Below are 23072 nucleotides of genomic sequence, written 5' to 3' on the forward strand. Positions count from 1 at the left end.
ACAAACTCAGTCAGTATAAATCTAACATTCAAGATTTTGTTTTCTGACTCTAGGGAAGTTAACTTAACTTTGTGAACTTATTCACCCTGGACAGGAAATAATAGCACTAACAAATGAGAATTTAAAAAAAGTTCCAAAACAATAATTTGTGCACTCACTTTGCGCTTTAATTACAGCTGTTATGCATGTTTTTTAACTATGAAGTCCTTCATGTAGAACGTTATTTCACAATAACTTGGACAAAAACAAAATCAAACCAAACAATGTCCTAGTCTTGACTCTTGGCAGCAGTTCCATTCTCTAATAAGTCCAGTCCAACAGGGGCAAGTTGTAATGCAGAAAGCACAACTTTTCAGCATTTTCTCCTTTTAGTGACCTTCTTTTGTCATCATAAATGTTCCCAACTGTGCTGAAAACTCTTTCGCTTGGGACTGATGAAGGTGGACAGCAGAGCTACTTCTGAGCAAATTTTGCCAGTCTCTTGAAACGGCTGCTGTTATTTCGCCACCATTCTAATGGGCAGCTTTTTTTTCTGTCAATGACTGCCTCCCTCATGTACCTTTCCAGTTCTTCAAGAACATCATCTGGCTGTTCTTCCTCACTTGTAGAAGCTGCAAGCATGTTCTCAAATAGGCAGTCAACAATACTTTCTGTGCCTACTCGCCTTATTTTTGGGTCTTTCTCCTCTTCTGTTATAGTGGCCAGTTTTGTTTCTTCTGATGTTTGACTCTGCATTTCTTCTTGTAGCCAACTTTTAGCCTGACTGAGTGTCTCTTGATCGAGGGGTCGGTGCTTGTATCTGGGATCCAGGAGGCAAGCAAGAACCACTTCTTTGGTCTGATTTAAGTTGATAAATCTATCTTCCAGACTCTGGATCATAGCTTTTCTCGCTGTCTGGATGCCAGCTGTATGTGGTCCCTCTGCTTGTAAAACACTCTTTAAAACACCTATAGACGGCAAAATGCAGGAGGCAGAGGACTCTGCTTTGCTCAGTTCAAGGGTTACCTCTTCCAAGGGCTTGAGGGTTTCCACTAGTTTTCCAGCCAAGTCCCACTCATTTGGTGTTGGACACAGAAAATGCCCATGGTCACTGGAATAGGCAGTAATGGCCCTCTTCTGCTCAATCATTCTCTCGATCATGTGCAACACAGAGTTCCATCTTGTCGGTACTGACTGAATAATCGAGTGAACAGGAACTCCCATCTCCTTCTGAATACTGGTGAGACGCTGCTGTGCGACTGTTGAATGATTGAAATGAGTGGCAATTCTTTTAAATTTTGCCAGCATGTCCCCTACAGCTCGCTGTGCACTTAAGCCGTCATTTATGACCAGTTGCAGTGTGTGAGCTGTACAGCTCAGTCCAGGCATTTCAGCAAGCCTCATACCTTTGACCATGTTGGCTCCGTTATCTCTCAGTACCAGGTGCACTCTCTCATGGTCAATGTCCCACTCTTTTAATAAGTTAAGGAAAGTTTCACTTATATATTCTCCTGTGTGAGAACCAAACATTGTCTTCACGTTCAGCACTAGCTGGATTCTCTGCCAGTTTTTGTCAATAAAGTGAGCTGTTAAACTCATGAGGGCTTCACCAGCTCCAGACCAGCAGTCTGTAGTGAAGGCAAGGAGTCCAGAATTGTCAGTATGAAGAAGCTGTTTAACCTTGTTCACAACCTTTTGGTATGTTTCTTCCATCAACTTTGTGCAAAAATATTTTTCATTTTTCAGTGAATATCTTTGTTCCAGTTTTGCAACCAGTCGTTTAAATCCCACTCCCTCCACAACAGCATAGGGCAGGATATCTGTGGCAATCATTTCCATTATGAGCTTATCTAGCTCTCTGACTTTTTGGTCATTTGGGCCCCATTTTGCTGTTTGTTCAACAACTTGTGGAAGAGTCATTTGAGTTCCTGTCCCTTTCTTTCCTTGACTTTGTGCAACTTCGTAATCATCTTTGTGCTTCTTTTTAAGATGGTGCCACAAGTTAGTTGTGTTTTTTGACTTGCTTTTTTCTGACCCCTGGCCAACTGAAGATGAGCAGATGCTGCAGACGACATCACCGGATGGATCTTTAGTGTAGTAGTCCCACACCTTACTACGACCCTCTTTTTCCATCTGTAAATAATTAGCATAAAAGTACAGTTATATATCTGTTGATACCAAGACAAAGTAAAATACATTAAATGTGGCATTTTTATACTTAAAAGTTTAAAAATTATCATGTAAATAAATGATATAAGAAATTGGGGCTCAAAACCAATGGCTCTGTTTTTGTTTGGTTCCCCAGCTGTTAAGGTTTTCTCATTTAGTATTCAAGTCTTTTTTTTCCTTCCACTGAATTTTCTACTCCGTTTGTTGTCAGGTTTTTTTTCTAGTTATTCTTCTTTCCCTTTTAGGATTTTTTCTTTAAAAATATTTTCATTTATAGTTCCTCCTATGTTCCCCTGCTGTACTCTGCTCCCACTCACAGCTCCTCCTCATAACTAGTCCTCTGTCATCTCTCACTCAGGGCATACGGTTCAGTTTCAGTCATACTCTGCTGGTTTCAGCGTCCTAGCTACCTGTTTTTATTTCTGTCACCTGATTTTTGGCATTAAAATACTTTTGAGTTTTACACTTTTGTGTTTTGATCCTTTCCAAAGCCGACAGTATTAGGAAAATAAAAATAAGATACGTTAAATGACTAGTATGTGGCAATGTATAAGCCTTATGTAAAATATATGGCTGAAAAATACAATAGATGTATTCTATTGTAGAGAGGGATGTTTATTTTCTCGCATTACCGCCCCCCCTCATCTCCCAGCTAGGGTGAGGAGGGGGACTCCCTGCACAGCGTTTCATTGCTTTGTTGCCCCCCACCCCCCCAACCAGCTGCGACAACGGTCGTGTGCCGCTGAAGCGCCGTGAAACGGGGACCGCCTTCGCGAGCCGCGGGTGAACCGCGTGAGTTTGAAAAGACTGCTGAAGAAGAGCGGAGGAAATTGTCTGAGAATATTCCAGAATGTCTACCAGAAAAAGGCCAATGTTACTTACTTACTGCCCTGCATGACTAAAGGGGAAGCAGCGTGAGCTCTGCATGAAGCGTAATGCTGCGGCAGTTTTTTTTATTTATTTTTTCAGGTTAACTTTTTAATACGAGGCCACGAGGCACACAATAAACTTAAGAAGCATGTTGAAGGGAAACTTTGCTTATTTTACCGTTCAACTTACCACTGACACAACAAATATGCTTAAAACTGAAGACTCACCTCCGACTTCCTGAGAGTGACGGCAAGATGGCGAACTAAGCGGCTGTCCTTAACTTAGCTCTGGTGCAAGGTACCTTTTATCCCTCGTTTTTTGGTGCTTTGTTCCCTCAAAAACCTTACGCAGACTTCACAAAGATGCCAAAAGAACAGAAGAAGGACAAAAAGGAAAGCAAGTCTTCCCAGAATGATAATATACAAGACTTGGCTTCAGCTGCGGATGACCACGACTACTGCCTTTCAGACATGGAGCTTGAAAGTGGCGGCGGGGAAAAAAGAAACCTGGAGGAAATGAATGATTTGCTTCTCTCGACTCCGTCTAAAGGTGACCATCCGAGAAAGATTGCTAGACCTAGTCCCACAGCGAGCGACATCCTAGTAGCTATTCAAGCTCTCCACGTGCGATTTGATAAACAAGATGATAAAATGGCGGACATTAACAACAAGTTATCTGAGAATGCCTCGTTGATTGCCAGTCTTGCTGAGTCCATTGAGTTCAATGAAGCTGAAGTCCGTGATTGTAAACATAAAATTGCGGGCTTGGAGAAGGAAGCCTCAACCTTACGGAGAGAAGTTGATGACCTCAAAGAAAAGGCAAGAGAACGAGACCGGTACTCACGAAGGTGGAATCTAAGGATTAAAGGAATGAAAGAACGCATGGATGAAGAAATCAGAAAAGAGGTGATTAAAATTCTCGCCAAGATTGCCCCAGAATGGTCGGATAATTTGGAGTACATCGTCGACACTGTGCACCGGATTGGAAGGAAAGAAGAGGGCAGAAATCGCCAAGTCATAATTCAATTCACACAGCGCCTACATAGAGATGGAATATGGAAGAAGTCCAAAAAAGCTCAGATTTGTGAGAGTGAAAAAATCCGTTTTGCCGAGGATTTGACGAAGGAGGATCGTATAGAGAGGGAGAAGGTTTGGCCGAAAATTCTACAAGCCAGAAATGCGGGAGAGAAGGCTTACTACAGGGGAGCTGTCGGTTATATCAACGGCCGTCGCGTTCTGGCAGATGGCTGAAAGATGTTCACCTTTACTTGTTCTCCGAATTCTACTTAAGAGGGACGTTTGACAGTTATGAATGGGATGGGAGGTGCCGACACCACTGTTCTTTCACCTTTCACTAAACAGGAAAGTAAACTAAATTTTTCTTTTATCTTCAAGTTTGATATTCTCAATATTTTGAACTCTATTTTTGTTTATTTTAATGCTACGCACGTGTTTATCCTTTGTGTCATTGAATGTTAGAGGTCTCAGGGATAATGTTAAAAGAAAAGCAATGTTTATGTTTATCAAAGGGCTAAAAGCAAATTGTGCCTTACTGCAAGAAACTCATTCAAGTGACGCTCACGCCACCTTCTGGTCAAATCAGTGGGGTGAAAAAATCCTCTTCAGCCATGGATCAAACCACTCTGCTGGAGTTGCTCTCTGTTTCTACCGATGTCCAGGGAAGGTCGTGACTTTTCAGGCTGATATTTCAGGACACTGGCTGGCAGTTGTATTGAGTATTGATGATTCATTTGTGATCCTAGTAAATGTTTATGGGTACTCCTCTGTAACTCTAAATAAGCTCATGCTGGAAAAAATAACAGATGTCCTCTCTGAGTATAAACTTTTATACCACACAGACCATGTGTTACTAGGCGGTGATTTTAATCTTGTTCCAAATGAATGGCAGGATAGAAACCCTCCTAGATACAGTATTAATCAGTGGAATCCAACTCTAACAAAATTCATTGCTTCAAACAATTTAAGTGACATATGGAGAGAGAGAAACCCTGGAGTTACTCAGTTCTCTTGGATTAAACCAAATGGTAATAATATGTCCAGATTAGATCTGTGGTTGGGCTCGTCTGTACTATATAGATATGTTTCACATGTTTCCATCTCAGCAGCCCCGTTGACAGATCATAGTATTATTACTCTTAAACTTAACCCTGAAAATAAAACACAGTTCAAAAAGGATTACTGGAAATTTAATGCAGATCTGTTAATTGATGATGGGTATGTTAAAATGTTTAAAGAACTCCTGCATAAAATCTACAATGATGGAACAATTGGTACTTACACACACAGATGGGAATTTTTTAAATTTAAAGTTAGAGAATTTTCAATTACGTTTAATAAAATGAAAAGTAGGCAACAAAAGGAGTTTGAAAGTCAACTACTTTACAATTTAAATAACTATTGTAATAGACAGCTTATGTCAGAGGCTGATAAGAAATCCTTTTTGTCTTTACAAGCTCAATTAGATGATTTATACAAGAAAAAGGCTCATGGAAGATACATTAGAGCTCGTGCAAAATGGATAGAAGAAGGTGAAAAAAGTACTTCATATTTCTACAATCTGGAGAAACGGAGGCAAGAGAAGAAATGTATTAATACATTACTTATAAATGGGGAAGAATGCACAAATCACAAGACTATAGCAGAAGAAATACATAAGTTTTATTCAAATTTATATTCATCTAAATATTTAATTACTGATTCAATTACCTTTTTTGATCAGATTGAACCTTATATTCCCAAAATCGATTATGTATTCAGAGAAATTTGTGATTCTGACATATCACTGGATGATTTAGATCAAGCCTTAAACAAACTGAAAATGGACAAAGCTCCTGGTCAGGATGGCTTGACTGCTATCTTTTATAAATTCTTCTGGAAAGAAATGAAAGAAATTTTCTTCAAAACTATTAGAGAAATCATTAGTAATGAAACATTAGCAACGACAATGAAACAGGGTCTTATTTCCCTTATCCCCAAACCTGGTAAAGATAAAAGATTAATCGATAATCTACGACCAATTACTCTATTGAATACAGATTATAAAATTCTGGCTCATGTTATTGCAAACAGATTAAAGGACGGCTTAGATCAGATTATTAGTGAAACAAAATCTGGGTTCCTTAAGAATCGTTCTATCCATAATAATATTAGATTAGTTTTAGATCTATTAAATTATAAACACTTAATTGAAGATGATGGAGTGATTCTTTTTTTAGACTTTTATAAAGCATTTGATACGGTCGAACATCCTTTTATTTTAAAAGCTTTACAGTATTTTGGTTTTGGTAAAAAATTCATAGATTTAATTTCTTTGTTATACTCCGATATCAATAGTTCTATTTCTCTAACTTTTGGAACGTCTAAACGATTTAACGTCAGTCGAGGAATCCGTCAGGGGTGTTCAGCTTCTCCGTTACTTTTCATTATTGTAACGGAACTTTTAGCTATTTTCATGAAACACAATCCAAATATTCAACCACTGAACTTGATGGGAGCCCCATTAATCATAAGTCAATTAGCAGATGATACTACACTATTTTTAAAGAACACGACACAGGTTCCTCTCGCACTAAATTAAATTTCACTATTTTCAAAGGCCTCTGGTTTGTACCTGAATATCAGAAAATGTGAATTATTAAATATTCATGACTGTGAACCCAGTATCTCTCTTAACATAGCTATTAAAACTGAAATTAAATATTTGGGTATTATAATATCAAAGAATACAAATAATAGAGAAAATCTAAATTTTGAGCATATTACCCAGAAATCTGAAAAGATCCTATTCAGCTGGTTACAAAGAGACCTCTCCATCTTTGGACGCGTCTTACTTACCAAAACAGAAGGTATTTCTCGACTGATTTATCCATCACAATGCTTATATGTTTCCAATAGACTAATCACTAATATAAATCAAATTAACTTTAATTACATTTGGAGAAACAAGCAACATTATATTAGGAAGAATGATGTAGTGAAATCGTTTGAAGAAGGAGGTTTGAATGCGATTGATTTTGAAGCAATGGATGGTTCCATCAAACTCAAATGGTTGCAGTCTTTCATAAATAACTCAAACAGTATTTGGTTTTATTTCCCTAAAATAATTTTCGAGAAGATTGGTGGCATTGAATTTCTCTTAAAATGTGATTTTGAAATTTCCAAAATACCTATTAAATTATCTAATTTTCATAAACAGGTTCTTCAGTACTGGAAAATGACTTACAAGCATAATTTTTCTCCACATACAAATTCAATTTGGAACAACAGATGTATACTGATAAACCGAAAATCCATTTTTTATAAGGATTGGATGGATCATGGAATTTGGACAGTTTTACATTTGTTAGACAATGATGGCAATGTATTATCGTACAATAAATTCATAGATAATTATGGCGTATCATGTACTCAAAGTAAATTCATTAAAGTTGTGAAAGCCATTCCCCCTGCAATGATTCAGATAGCTAAAGCCAGTCTAACCTATTCTTCCTCTATAATTCGTGAACCATCCTTAGTTATTGATGATCGTCAATTTAATGGAAAGTCATGCAATAATAAATTCTTAAAGTGCATGTCAAGTGTGCCTCAGAGTCTTACCCCACCCACGTATCAATTTTGAAAACTGCAACATTAGTAGGCGTTGCCTGGAGGACCGAGAGGGCGGAGCCGTGGCAGTGACGAAGAGACGGCTAACTAGACGAAGCTAGCTCCCTTCACTCTGAGCAGTCATTAGAAGTGGAGGACGTTTCTCCCCCTCCTTACCCAGACACTCGAGAAGAAAGGGACCAAGTCTATTTGGAGGAGACAAGCGGACATGAGCCTTATTGTTTTGAGCTTGTGAGTTGCCTGAAATTACTGGAACCGACCCAACAGACCCATCTCTGAACGTAAGTAGCCGTTAGCCATAGCATTGGATTAGCTGCAGGGTTTGTCTCCATGGCCCCAAAAAGCTAGTATTCAGCATGTTTTAGAGATTTATCTGCATCAACACACCTGGTTTTAATCAGCAACAAACAGCTGAGCTGCTTAACAGCTTATCTAACCTGTTAAAGCAGGAAAATCCACTGAAACGTGCTGGATAGCAGCTCTCCAGGAGATCTGGGCTCAAGCTAGTCTGCTGCATAAAGTTATGAAAATATACCATGAGAAAATTATTCTGTAATGTGTTCAGCCCATTAAAACTGCCCTGATTTCATTATTTATTTACTGATACTAGCTGCTCTTGGTTGCAGGTGATCCTCTGGTGTCTGCAGCTGGTCTCCTGCTGATGTCGTCGGGATCAGGAACTTCCAGAAGAATGTGCCTTTCAATGACTCTTTCCCCCTTATTTGTTATATTAATTAAATAAATCTCAATTTATATATTTCCTGTTTTTGTTCATGTCCATAAATACTTAAACATGCTTGAAATTAAAACGAGCTTTTAACAGTGAGGTGCTAGTTTAGTTCATCACAATAGAGCTAGTTAAACATGCGACAATGTGATAATTCAATTAATGTAATTTATAAATATCCATTAAAATATCAAAACTGGAATCAAAATGAGATATTTGGCAGCACAAAAAACTTGTCAAACACAATATTTATTATAATAATTGTAGGCAGACAGGAGACAGAGCTGATGGAGGTTCTCAGTCATCGAAGGATGGCTGAAGGCTTTCCAGGAACAGGAGATGTGGTGTCTCTTCTCTCTCTATTCTGCCAGATGAGCTGGTAGGTTACAGGTGTGTGAGGACATCCTCATGCTGTCATAACCAGATGACACGAGTTATCAGGTGACAGGAGTTATCAGGTGATCAGCCAGGCTAATGATGAGATGCAGAAAGAAAACAAATCATGCAGAAAGAAAACAAATCCAGGACAGTGTACAGTAATAAAAATAATATGTGGTGTTGCTTACCTTATGTGCTCTTATAGAGTTATTAACGTGTGCCTGCCTCATGGTGTAGAGTCCATATTTTGCTGAGTGTCCTGCAGTAATGCAGGTTATTAGTTAATTTACTTTTGATAGCAAAAACAAAATATTTAATTTAAAAGTTATTTACCAGGTGAATCAGCTCACACGTCACCACCTGGTGGTGACCACCAAGTGTCACAGGGCCAGAATCAGTAGCCTCCTTCATGATGTAATCACATACTTATTTAATTGTTAATATCTTAAAAATTCAGAAATGTTTTAATTTTTTTTTACCTTGAACAGTTCACTGAGCTTGCACTGTCACTGAGGTGGAAGCTGGAATCAACAGCAGACACCTCACACCGTGGTCTTTTCAGGAGGTGTGGATGCTCTGGGACCTTCTGGAAGATGAATTTCTGTCATGGTCCCTGTGTCACAAGACACTGAGGCTGTGAGCTCTATAAAAAACAAAGAAGCAGCACATTTATGAACGTTTAAAAGAGCATAAAATCACGTGTAACAATCTGTAAAACAAATTAAAACTAGAAGGTAATAAAATGTTTACATAGAAGATTATTAAAAATAATTCACCTTTGCTACGGGTAACACCACGTCAGCCTGGACAAGTGCATTCTTGCAGATTACTAAATCAGTCTGACAGCCAGTGTCTTGGGTAGATTTAGCCTGAAAAAAAAATAGAAGCACATTGATGTTTATAAAGTCAGATAAAATACAAAAGAAACTGTCCCATATAGGCGCTTTATAACATTCCTAGTGTGTGATGTTATTATAAAGTAAAAGTCAGTCACATATGATGTGGAGACCCTGAAATGCGACCTCCTGAACAGAATTCCTCACGGAACCGGGTCACGCTGTGCTGGATTTCACGCTGTAATGATGTCTGTCAACTAGTGCTGCGTCAGTTTAGAGTCACTGTTGCTGAATTACCGACTGACAAAAACAACCCGAATTTTCTCTGAGCCTGACAGTCATGTGGACCGTTTTGTCGGCCAGGGCTTCGAGATATGTTCCGATTCGCCGCTGATTCTAACCTTACATCCCGTTCCACATTTTGTGAACTTGACAAAATAGCCCGAAGGCAGTGCAGACTGATATTAGCTAAATGGAGTGAACCACGTCTCTCAAACTTTGCATTTAGGTAGGAAATTGTCTTTAGAAGATGTTAAAACTTTTATTTAGCTTACTCACCTCAGACTGTAGCCCGTCATGGTGGGGGAGCAGAGTCGGTGGGCTGTATCTAAATCGCGGAAGAGCCACGGTGGGCACAGCCTCCCTCTTGGAACGGAGACGTGCAGAATCGCGGGTAAAATGCTGGTTGCAAACTACAGCACCAGGCGGGAGCTGAATCTTTTCCAGACACGCAACCACTGGCACCTAATTTCTAAGTCCAGCGGAAAGGAGTGCAACCCGACAGAGCTCCGCAACCATACTACACTACACCATCTCACCATGCTAACACGATATGGAGCACTAAACCCGAACTACTTTCCTAATTACACTAACAGCCAAACAGTAACTAAACTACAATATCCAACAGCCAAGCTAACACTAAATAAGTATGTATAACACTAAAAGCTATGCTAAAGACTAGGATATGCTAATGCTATATGCTAATGCTGAACTACGGCTAGCCTCCTACACTCTCATGCAAATCCAACTCCCAACTCGCCACAAGGCGTGGCCGAGACTCCCGATGCTTTTATAACGTTGACACAGAGCTGCTACGTAGTACTCTACTGGATTACGTAGTATCTTACTCTTTAGCCATTGGCTAAAATTTATTCAAAATGAGTCAAATTCTATGTTTTAAGCTGAAGGTGGAGCTATACTGTGGTATTTAGGCAGAATTTTTAATTTTTTAAGAAAATGCACCAAAATGCTAAAATAATGAATACACACATTTAAAACACTATTAGACACTCATTTATACAGTTCATCAGCAAAAAAAAGTTAATTTAGACGTTACTTGCTCTTTAAGGACGATTCTAACCAAACAACTTTTTCCTTCTCAATTAAAAAGAAAATATTTGTTTAAAGATTATAATTTTAGGTTCTTGATTAAATATCTTTCTTTTCCAATTCCACCAAAAGCAAAAGAAAATCACTTTAAAATTTTAAATGCCATATACCCGTCCAAGGACTAACTTCATAAGAAATTTAATATAGATACGAACACATGCACGTTTTGCAAAACTGATATTGAGACTACAGAGCACCTTTTTTATTCATGTGACAGTTCCAGATCTTTTTGGGATGATTTTCAGTACTGGTTAACCTCTAAAAATATTGATTGCCCTTCTCTAACCTTTCAAGTAATTAGATTTTGTCACACCCTGTCCTGTCTCTCCATTTGGTTCAGCCTGTGTCCCTGTTGATTGCTCCCACCTGCCTCTCGTTTCCCAATCACCCAAGCTCCCAGCCCTCCTGTATTTAAACCCCTCCAGTCCTTTGTCTCTTGTTGCTTCATTGTTACTATGTCCTGCGTGCGTGAATCATTAAAACCCTTTCAGTTGTCCAGTTTGTCTGCCTGCCTGCTTTCTCCCCTGCATTTGGATCCTCACCTCCGCTCCACTCACCAGCGCACCCTGACAGAATGAAGCAACCAATTGAAGGAACCAGCGGGGAGATTCTCCCGAGGGAGTACCTGCTCCAGTGGCACGCTCCAAGCCACCACCTGGCTTCTCCAGCTCCAGCTCCGCCTCGCCGCGGACAACGGCGCCGGCGTGCACCCTCGGCCTTCCTCTCCACCCTCCCAGCGCCTGATGAGAGACCGGATCGAGAGACGCGTTCGGATCACTCCAGTTACGTGGGCACCCGTCTGGCTGTGTGCTCCCCCGGCGTTGGTCCACGGCGTGGGGAGAGACGCCGGGCTGCCCCGCAGTCCTGTGTACCGGGATGGAGTTGTGTGCCCGCCGCTGCCCCTGCTCTGCGCAGCAGTTTGGACAAGCCCCCGGCCAAACCAGCAGTTCCGGCTCCGACCCAATCGGTGCCTCCGTCATCTGCTGAGGGAGGAGCGTTGGCCGCAGCCCAGCTGACTGAGCTCGTCAGTCTCCAGGCGGAGCTTGGCCGGTTCCGCCAGCTCATCAGCTTCCAGGAATCCCGCCTGGACGCTCTATCCTCCTCATCTCAGGACCAGACGAGTGAGCCCGGTGTTCACCCAGCGGAGCTCGCCGATCTCCGGGCTAAGCTGGCCCAGCTCCATTGAACCCTCAGCCTTAAGGAGCGTCAGCTGGACGGTCTGTCCTCCCTGCTTTCACAGTTCTCAGCACCACCTGCTCTGTCGCAGCCAGCTCCAGCAGTGGTCCCGGTGGACGCTCCGCATCCAGTTCCAGCGGTGGTCCCGGAGGTCGCACCGCCTCTGGTCCAGCCTGGCCAGGCAGCTCCTCCTGCAGCAGCTCTGCCTCCAGCCCAGAAGCTGATGATACCGGTCCGGAAGCAGGCGGTCCCGGTCCAGAAGCAGAAGGTTCGGGCCCAGAAGCAGATGGTTCCGGTTCTGGCCCAGAAGCAGACGGTTCCGGTTCCGGCCCAGAAGCAGACGGTTCTGACCCCGAAGCAGATGGTTCCGGTTCCGGACCAGAGGTTGACGGTCCAGGGGTCAACGGTCCAGGGGTTGACGGTTCGGAAGTCGATGGACCAGAAGTCGACGCCTCCAGACCAGGAATCGACGCCCCCGGACCAGAAGTCGATGGGGGTCGACGCCTCCTCCAGTTCAAGGGTCGACGCCCCCGGGCCAGAAATCGACGCCCGTTCCTGTCCAGAAGTCGACGCCCGTTCCTGTCCAGAAGTCGACGTCCGTTCCTGTCCAGAAGTCGACGCCCGTTCCTGTCCAGAAGTCGACGCCCGTTCCTGTCCAGAAGTCGACGCCCGTTCCTGTCCAGAAGTCGACGCCCGTTCGTGTCCAGAAGTCGACGCCCGTTCGTGTCCAGAAGTCGACGCCCGTGCCCGTCCAGAAGTCGACGCCCGTGCCCGTCCAGAAGTCGACGCCCGTGCCCGTCCAGAAGTCGACGCCCGTGCCCGTCCAGAAGTCGACGCCCGTGCCCGTCCAGAAGTCGACGCCCGTGCCTGTCCAGAAGTCGACGCCCGTGCCTGTCCAGAAGTCGTCTCCTCTGAAGTCGGCTCGCCTGATGACGTCTCCTCTGAAGTCGGCTCGCCTGATGACGTCTCCTCTGAAGTCGGCTCGTCTGATGACGTCTCCTCTGAAGTCGGCTCGTCTGATGACGTCTCCTCTGAAGTCGGCTCGTCTGACGACGTCTCCTCTGAAGTCGGCTCGTCTGACGACGTCGCCTCTGAAGTCGGCTCGTCTGACGACGTCGCCTCTGAAGTCGGCTCGTCTGACGACGTCGCCTCTGAAGTCGGCTCGTCTGACGACGTCGCCTCCCAAGTCGGCTCGTCTGACGACGTCGCCTCCCAAGTCTGCTCGTCTGACGACGTCGCCTCCCAAGTCTGCTCGTCTGACGACGTCGCCTCCCAAGTCTGCTCGTCTGACGACGTCGCCTCCCAAGTCTGCTCGTCCGACGACGTCGCCTCCCAAGTCTGCTCGTCCGACGACGTCGCCTCCCAAGTCTGCTCGTCCGACGACGTCGCCTCCCAAGTCTGCTCGTCCGACGACGTCGCCTCCCAAGTCTGCTCGTCCGACGACGTCGCCTCCCAAGTCTGCTCGTCCGACGACGTCGCCTCCCCTGACGACGTCGCCTCTGAAGTCGCCGCCTCTGAAGTCGGCTCGTCTGACGACGTCGCCTCTGAAGTCGCCGCCTCTGAAGTCGGCTCGTCTGACGACGTCGCCTCTGAAGTCGCCGCCTCTGAAGTTGGCTTGTCTGAAGTTGGCTCGTCTGAAGTTGCCTCGTCTGAGGATGCTCTCTCCAGTCCAGAGGTCGATGCTCTCTCCAGTCCAGAGGTCGATGCGCTCTCTCCTGTCCAGAGGTCGGCGCTCTCTCCTGTCCAGAGGTCGGCGCTCTCTCCTGTCCAGAGGTCGGCGCTCTCTCCTGTCCAGAGGTCGGCGCTCTCTCCTGTCCAGAGGTCGGCGCTCTCTCCTGTCCAGAGGTCGGCGGTCCCTCTAGTCCGACGTCTCCACCGTCTCCAGTGCCAACGGTGGTTCTGGAGGTCATCCCGTATCCGGTCCAGCTCTTCTACGAGTCTCCGGTCCAGCCCGTCCAAGGGGCTTTGTCCCCGGCCCAGCCTGCAGAGACTATGTCCCCGGCCCAGCCTGCAGAGACTATGTCCCCGGCCCAGTCTACAGAGCTCCTCTGCCATAGACGCCGGCCCCCAGAAGCCCGTCATCGCCTCCTCCTCTGCCCCAGGCGCAGGCCCCCAAGAGCCCGTCGTCGCCTCCTCCTCTGCCCCAGGCGCAGGCCCCCAAGAGCCCGTCGTCGCCTCCTCCTCTGCCCCAGGCGCAGGCCCCCAAGAGCCCGTTGTCGCCTCCTCCTCTGCCCCAGGCGCAGGCCCCCAAGAGCCCGTCGTCGTCGTTGCCTCCTGATCATCGGGCGCTCTGTCCCTCTCGGCCCTCCATCCGGGTTCCCCTCCTCCGGCCCTGTTCTGTGTTCCTGTGGGCTTCTGGAAGCCGCCCTTTGAGGGGGGGGGGGGGGGGGTACTGTCACACCCTGTCCTGTCTCTCCATTTGGTTCAGCCTGTGTCCCTGTTGATTGTTCCCACCTGCCTCTCGTTTCCCAATCACCCAAGCTCCCAGCCCTCCTGTATTTAAACCCCTCCAGTCCTTTGTCTCTTGTTGCTTCATTGTTACTATGTCCTGCGTGCGTGAATCATTAAAACCCTTTCAGTTGTCCAGTTTGTCTGCCTGCCTGCTTTCTCCCCTGCATTTGGATCCTCACCTCCGCTCCACTCACCAGCGCACCCTGACAGATTTGGCCTACAAACAGAAAATAAGAAAATAGAATTTGGGATTAACAACTTATTTATAGTTGCAAAATTTTTCATTCATAAATGTCGCTTCTTAAAAATTACTCCGATTTTTGCTGGTTTTAAAAATGAAGTCCTTCTATTGAAGGCTTCATTAGATAAGTGTAAATTAAAGAAGGCTCAGATCTTACTTGATTTTTTGATGTTGCTTTTCAACTGATGTAGCTAGAATGTATGTGCGTACTTCTATTTTTGTTTTGTTTTCTTTGTTTTCTTTACTTCATATGGAAGGTCATTTAATGCACGGGTATGCTGTTTTGTTATTTCTGACCTATAATGTTCTTTTCTTTTTGTTGTTGTTGTTGTTTGTTTGATGGCTGCTTTGTTCTTATCCAACTGTACTTATTCATATCTTGTTGATTTGTAAGATATGCGCTGTATTTGTGAATTTGTACAATAAAAAAAAAAAAACTCCGACTTCCTGATCACCGTCGTCTCTGCTTCGCTACTGTTGCTCCGCTGCATGTGTGCTGTGACGGTGGCTCCACCCCCGAGGAGTGGAGCCGACATGAGTTCATAAAGCTGGCGCCATCTGCTGGATAGGTAGCGCTATATCGTAGGGCGCCATCTGCTGGATAGGTAGCGCTATATCGGCCATATTGGCCATCTTTTTGGCCGATAGCCGATAGAGTTAATGACCCCTATATCGGCCGATAATATCGGCCGGCCGATATATCGGTCAGGCCCTAATTTTAACGTGATTTTATCGTGTTTTACTTTTTATGGAGCACTAGATTGTAGATGTCCTAAGTGGGTGCTATATTTTTTCTGCCTCCATTGGATCCTGTTTGGTTGTCAGTTTGTTGTTTGGGTGTACAAGCGGACTAAACCTACCTCACTCCTCCCGGCTGTTGACCCGCTGCTATCGGCTAGCTGCCCACCGCTGTTCATCATGTGGGCCTGCAAGTTATTTATCTGGTTGACCCTCCTCTGGTCTGCCCTGTCCCTTCTCCTCCAACCTGGGGCAGCTCTGTTCCAGTACACGGCGGCTGATCTCCTCCTGCTACGCGGGCATCTCTCTGTGCCTCCGCCGGTAGCATTACAGCTCCACCCGGAGATCGTCCTTCCTCCTCGCCGGAGATACATCCATCGTGGGTCTCGCCGTAACTTCCAGCTGGATAACTCTCACTCAATCACCTCATACTGGTCCACAACTCGTCGTCCTCGCCTCAACACTGGCCGGACTGCGGACCTTTGCTCGCTAGCCAGCCTGGCGAAGACAGCAACCTCCAACCACAACAACACCGTCAACTTCGGCCTCCTGAATGTCCGCTCTCTCACAAACAAGGGTCAGCTCATTCAGGACCTCATCACTGACCATAAACTGGATTTCATCGGGCTCACGGAGACCTGGCAGCAACTTAACGACTTTTCCCAACTTAACGCTTCCGCTCCCCCCGGCTTTGTTTACCTTTCCTATCCACGTGGCTCCGGTCGCGGGGGCGGTCTCGCGCTGCTCTATCGCGAGAAGTGGAAGGTGCTGCCTGTCTCCACTCCTGCCTTCAGCTCCATGGAATCTTCTGTTTTTCAAATACCCGGTCCCACTCCTACAGTTATTGCCTTGATCTACCGCCCACCCAAGCCCAATAGTGACTTTTTAAATGACTTCTCCTCATTACTCACCCAGCTCACTACCCTCTCCCCCAATGTCATTCTGCTTGGTGATATAAATATTCATATGGACAACTTGAACCTCCCCCTCACCAGAGACTTCTCCTCCTGCCTCAACAGCTTCGATTTTCAAACATATTCTAATTTTCCCACGCACATTAAAGGTCACTCTCTTGATTTAATCTGCTGCTCTGGTTTAACCCCATCTAACTGTTCTGCTAATGATGTAAATATATCTGATCACTTTTTTTCTGTCATTCAACATCCCCCTCTGCTCTTTAAGAACTAAGCCTATCCGTCACATCTCATTCCGCAATATCAAAAACATTAACCCAGACACCCTGTCATCTATTATTAACACTATATCCATCCCTAGTTCTGCTTCTCCTGACCATCTTGTTTCTCATTATAACTCCACACTCCACAATATCTTGGATTCTCTTGCCCCTGTCAAAACTCTGTCCGTCTCCTTTACTAACTCTGCCCCCTGGTTTACCCCTGAACTCCGACAGATGAAAGCCAAAGGACGTCAACTCGAACGCCTCTATAAACGAACTGGTCTTGCAGTACACAAAGAAATGCACAAAACTCATCTGCTTCAATACTTGGACTCAATTAAACATACAAAATCTGCTTTCTACTCTGGATTGGTTTCCTCCAATGAAGGCAACTCTAGGACTCTGTTCTCAATAATGCGCAATATTTTTCATCCCCCAGACTCTCTACCCCCCCACCTGTATTCTGCTGACTCATGTAACTCTTTATTAACCTTCTTTATTCAGAAAATTGCTTCCATACACCAGCAATTAATTCCAAGTTCTTCCCCTCCCCCTGAGATTTTTTCACCCGGCCAGTCATTTTGTTCCTTTCTTCTTCCCACCTCATCCGAAATATCTGATATTATCTGTAAATCCAAGCCCACCACCTGCTCTCTCGACCCCCTCCCTACAGTTTTGGTTAAAACATGTCTCACCTCCCTTCTCCCTCTCATAACCGCCATAATCCACTCTTCCCTCTCTACCGGTATTGTTCCCTCACTTTTCAAAACTGCATCTATTACTCCAATATTAAAGAAACCCGGCACCGATCCCAATAATTTCAATAATCTTCGTCCCATCTCAAATCTTCCCTTTCTTTCAAAAATCCTTGAAAAAATAATCTCTGCTCAACTCCATGCTCATCTCACGCTCAATAGCCTCTATGAGCCCTTCCAGTCTGGCTTTCGTCCTGGCCACAGTACAGAAACTGCACTCATAAAAATCAATAATGACCTCCTCACTGCTGCCGATACTGGACTGCTCTCCATTCTCATCCTCCTCGACTTGAGTTCAGCCTTCGATACCATCTCTCACACCATCCTCCTCCATAGATTGTCTTCCCTTGGCATTTCTCATACCCCGCTTGATTGGTTCCGTTCATATCTCTCTGGCCGTACTCAGTTTATTCAACTAAAATCCTTCACTTCCCGTCCCTTCCCTGTCACTACTGGCGTCCCCCAAGGCTCTGTTCTCGGTCCACTCCTTTTCATCACTTACCTTCTTCCCCTGGGAAATATTTTCCGTAAATTTGACATCCATTTTCATTGTTACGCGGATGACACCCAGCTCTATGTATCCTCCAAACCCTCCTCTTCACTTCCTCCTTCCTCCCTCACCAATTGCTTATCTGAAATCAAAGACTGGTTCACATCAAACTTTCTCAAACTCAACAGTGATAAAACACAAATGTTACTTGTCGGCACTAAATCTTTACTATCCAAAATCCACAGCTTTACACTTCCCGTCGACAACTCCTTAGTTTCCCCCTCCCCTCAGGTCAAGAGTCTGGGTGTCATCCTCGACTCCTCACTATCCTTCCAGTCCCACATAAACAATATTACCCGGTCTGCCTACTTCCATCTACGTAACATTAACCGCCTACGCCCCTCCCTCGCTACTCATTCGGTCGCCATTCTTGTCCACAGCCTCATCACTTCCCGTATTGACTACTGCAACGCTCTTCTCTTCGGTCTTCCTCACAAATCCCTCTATAAACTCCAACTTCTCCAGAACTCGGCAGCCCGCATCATTTCCAGAACTCCCTCCTTCCACCACATCACCCCTGTTCTTCAGCAGCTCCACTGGCTCCCAGTCACTTCCAGAATCCAATTCAAAATTCTGCTATATACATTCAAAGCCATCCATAACCTAGCTCCACCGTACCTCTCAGACCTCCTTCATTCTTCAACCTCCACCCGTTCCCTCAGGTCCTCCTCCTCCATCCACCTCTCAGTCCCACCTTTCTGTCTGGTCACTATGGGGAGCAGGGCCTTCAGCCGCTCTGCTCCCCAGCTCTGGAACTCACTTCCTCCTGACCTCCGTAACATTGATTCCCTCACTCTCTTTAAAACCAGACTCAAAACTCACCTGTTCCGTCTAGCATTCCAATAATTACTCTCGTTGCTCCAATCTGTCTGTTTGTTTTATGCTGTTTTATCTTTTATTGTTGTGTATTTTATCTCTGTAAAGTGTCCTTAAGTGTTCAGAAAGGCGCTGTTGAAATAAAATGTATTATTATTATTATACTGTCCACCCTTTACAAAAAATGAAATATTTGGTCATTGACTAAATTTACACACGTTATTTGATGTGTTCTGCAATAAATCAGTTCATTAATTTGTTTAAAATTCACTAACATAAAAAGTTTCAGTCAGAACCCACATAACTTTTATTTCTCCTAATTCTAAAGTGTACAAGGTCAAGCAGTGGTGTCAAAATTAACCTAATCTCTACCGGCTCCAAAAACATAGGCCAATGTTGATATTTACATTCCAAAGAGGACAGAAGACCTCAAATCAAACTGTCCAGTAACTTCATACTAAATTTCAAAGCGTGTAAAACCCATTTGTAAGTTAAAGCATTAACTTATCCATAACCCATATTTAAGTTAAAGCAGCAACTCGGAGTTACTCTTTCTTTTTTGGTTTTGTTTTTCTTCCAGGAATTATATTTTGAAGCTTTTCTGATTTCTGCTTTAAGAATCACATGGCTGATAGAATATTGTCTTACTTGAGACCAAGGTCGGTTAGGATGCATGTTTTCTTTTCGATACTAGCACGCTGTTCTTTCTACTACTGTTGTGTCTGATTGAATCAGGAAGAGAGTGTCATGATCTGCCCCGGCCTCCCTGACTGTGTCTCTCCTGCCTTTATTAACCTTATTGTTCTCACCTGTCCCTCGTTACTCTGCCCATGTGTTCCTGATTTCCCTGTGTATTTATACCTCCCTCCTTGTTGCTGTCTTCGTCGGATCATTGTTTGTTCATGCGTGTTTTGTCCCGTCTCTCCCGTTCCACCATTAAACCATTTTTATTTTTATTTCATCCGTGCCTGCTCTTCTGCCTCCTGAACCCTCCACCACACTTGGTCCACCATCTCCACCCTCACAACACGACAGAGAGGATCGTGAAATTCTGTGTTAAAGCATTTAAAAGTTCCCAAGCTGAGAATACATGAAGAATTAAAACAAATTGAGCTTTTTAAATGTAAATTCCCTATAACAGCTTCAATCTTCTAACCCATTATTAGTTTCACTTCCTGACAGTTTTCTCCCTTGTTCTGATCACAAAGTCCGCTAATTGGAGATCTGAACAAGTTCCTACATTTGACAGATGCCAGGAAGATTCAGTTTATGACAAGTGATATTTTTTAGACTGTTCAAAATGCAGCTTTTGAACTGAACATGCACTGCACACCAGGGGTCTCATTTATCAAACATTGCGTAGAATCCTCACTAAAACCGTACTTAAGCTCAGCAAATAAATGTACTTACGCCAAGTAGGTTTGTGATCTATCAAACATGGAGTACGCACAGCTGCACGCAATCTCCGCTTCATAAATCAGAAACTATCTAGAAAGTTTCTCAGCTGCATTTTAGTCACATCCCGACCTCACCACGCCCACTTACTGCCATAAATAGTCAATGCAAAGTGCCTTGTGGACCTCATGCATATACATAAGCCGGCTTGTTGCAGCATTTCGATCTCGACCGTAGATAGAGGAAGCGCTATTTCATGAGCAGAAATTCAGGTACTTGTGGGTGAGGTGGAGAAATGAAAGGAAGTGCTTTTGCAAAACAAATAAGAAAATCCACGGAGTGGCACAGCGTTGCTGAAGCCGTCAATGCTAAGTTCTTCAGAGAGATCTGTGGCGGATATAAAAAAAAGATCCGATCACGATTCGATCCCCAGAGTCCTGGGTGAAAGTCACGCGTGCTAACCAGTCAGCAAAACGGAGATTTCCCTTGTCCAAGTAGCCAGGGCGCATGATCAATCGGGTCACAATGACAGGACACACACTGTCACAGACGCATGATGTTCTGTCTCAATCTGTCCCCCTGCTGATTTTCTGCATTCCGTACTCTGAACTTCAGGCTGTGTGTGTGTGTGTGCGCGCGCGCGCGCTTGTGTGTGTGAGTGCGCGCGCATGTGTGTGCATGTGGGGGGTCTTGTTCTGTGTGAAAACAAAGCAGTTCAAGTGATAATGCTGCAGGATTTCATAATTGTATCCGTCTCAGCAGCAGCACTGCAGGTGCTCTCCATGTCCAAATGTGCATAAGCCAGGTCCTTAGTCAACTTAAAGTTGTGCACATTTTCTGCTAAAATGTCTTTCATAAATCCCAAAGTTTGCGTGGAAAGTTGCTTACGCAGTTTTCCGACCTCGTTTTGTGCGTAAGCAAGCTTGATAAATGAGGCCCCTGATCTTTCACCCGGGTGTCAATTGTCATTTACTGAAACTCCCTTCATCTTATTTAAAATGTCAAGAGACAAAGGTTTAGAAAAAAATAAGGATCTAAAAAAATGCAAGTTGAGAATAGTCATTAGTTTTTGTTGGTCTGGAATTACTGTTAAATCACACATTCAATTTCTCAGTCTAAGAGGTCCTACTAGAAACCTACATACTTGGCTTTATTGGTCTAGACTCTAGAGGTACTGTCAACAGACAATTTCTCAAACCGAGGGGTTCTACTAAAACCCTCCCCCTTTCAGCCACCAAAGTGACACGGTTCATAGTTCAAATTATTTTAGTCACCAAAATACCAGATAAATCATGTACATCGAACCTCAGGTCAGCTACTTCAATAGGGTAGATCCTTTCAGCTGGACTGTCTTCTTTAACTTGGTCAGTGCTTAACCCTGTGATGCATGAATTATGAAATCTTCAACCATGATTTTTAACAGTTATTTTCATTCATCTTTAGGTGTGAATGAAACAAATTTCAACAAATATTTGTTGTGACATTTAATAATTTACAAATAATTTATTACATGTCCATCTCAGTGGACAGCGTGCATTCTGAATATGAAATATGTTGGCTTGACTTACTGAAGTCCAAATGGAGGGGCTCAAATGCAATAAAGTCTTCAACAGCTGTGCTTAATAGCAAAACATAAATAAATAAATAAATAAATAAATAACAATTTTGAGAACCTGTCCACTGTAGTGACCATTTTCCATCAAGGGGTTAATTTTTCATCTTTATTTTCTAGTTAAGTAACCTTCAGGCCTCAATTGATAAGACCTTAGTGGCTCAGAACACAGCTGCTGTTGTTTGGATTTTGAGGCAGGCTGTGCTTCCTCTCTGTTTCACTTTTTCAACCCTTCTCTTTCTCTCCACCGCTCTGTGCTTCCTTGTAACCATAATCCTCATAGTTCATTTGTAATTTCTCATTTCTCTCTTTTACTATCTCAACTTTAAGGTTACACTGCAAGTGTAACACGTCGGCGGTCATCACATACCAGGGAAACATATTTTTTCATCGATCAATAAGTTTCAGATCATTTCCCCATTTCCTGGATTTACATTTCTATAAATGTACAATGTACAATGAGTATAAATTCAAAAGGTGTTTGTGAGTTTTTCATTACCCATATGCACCCATACCACACCGTCTTTTCTTTGGCATGAGGTCAGATTTAGGCATACGAATCTGCCCTTTGACTGTGTTCTGACACAGCGAGATCCGATTTTACGGCTTATCAGCCAACTATTTATAAATCTGACCACTGATACTTGAGAAAGTGTGTTTTAAATGAGTTGTGATATCCTTCTTTCTACAAGAATAAAGCAAGTCCAGGCACTATCTCATTCATTCAAACAACAGTTAAAGCAGACAACATTTAAAACAAACAACAACAGATAACTAGATCAGTATTTCTATTTCTCCGGCTAAAACGCTCAAAACCAAGCCAAACTCAGACAGCATTCAGAGAATCTGTCATAAACATCACTTTCGGCGGATGACACCAAATTGAATCTCTGGTTACCCAGGATATTCTCTCGGTACCACAAGGACAAAACGACAAAACAAACTTGTCTCACCAGATCTCTCCGCTCAGGTCTTGAGTTTGTGGATCCGCATGCCTCCCAGCGACGTCAAGACCATCACACCGACCTCCCAGCAAAAGCTCAGCACTGGAGGAGATTCAGGTTCTCGACAGTACTCCAGCATTGGCTCTTGGCGCTGCCAGGTGACAGACCCCGGCTCTCAAAGGACCAAATTATGTTAGGGAATTTATAAACCCATTACCTACGTTAAGAGAGAAAAGGAGACAAA

General features: G+C 44.0%; 2 protein-coding genes and 1 long non-coding RNA gene across 3 annotated transcripts in view; 2 read left to right on the forward strand and 1 right to left on the reverse strand.

Moving 5' to 3' along the window:
- LOC129155879 (uncharacterized) overlaps positions 1 to 23072 on the forward strand; it is a 41127-nt gene that overhangs the window by 9087 nt on the left and 8968 nt on the right. The gene's annotated exons all lie outside the window — the stretch shown is intronic.
- LOC107395705 (zinc finger BED domain-containing protein 4-like) lies at positions 322 to 22975 on the reverse strand. Its single transcript, XM_070553424.1, has 2 exons — positions 22838 to 22975; positions 322 to 2112 (listed from the first exon to the last, which is right to left on the reverse strand). Exon 2 carries the CDS (start codon positions 2110 to 2112, stop codon positions 454 to 456), a length of 1659 nt encoding a protein of 552 aa, XP_070409525.1. The 5' UTR covers positions 22838 to 22975; the 3' UTR covers positions 322 to 453.
- Positions 7789 to 8398, forward strand: LOC139070700 (uncharacterized). The gene is made up of 2 exons (XR_011521179.1): positions 7789 to 7924; positions 8270 to 8398. It is a non-coding gene; the product is annotated as an uncharacterized lncRNA (long non-coding RNA).

Source organism: Nothobranchius furzeri, chromosome 7 (assembly GCF_043380555.1).
Source record: "Nothobranchius furzeri strain GRZ-AD chromosome 7, NfurGRZ-RIMD1, whole genome shotgun sequence".
Lineage (NCBI taxonomy): Eukaryota > Metazoa > Chordata > Actinopteri > Cyprinodontiformes > Nothobranchiidae > Nothobranchius > Nothobranchius furzeri.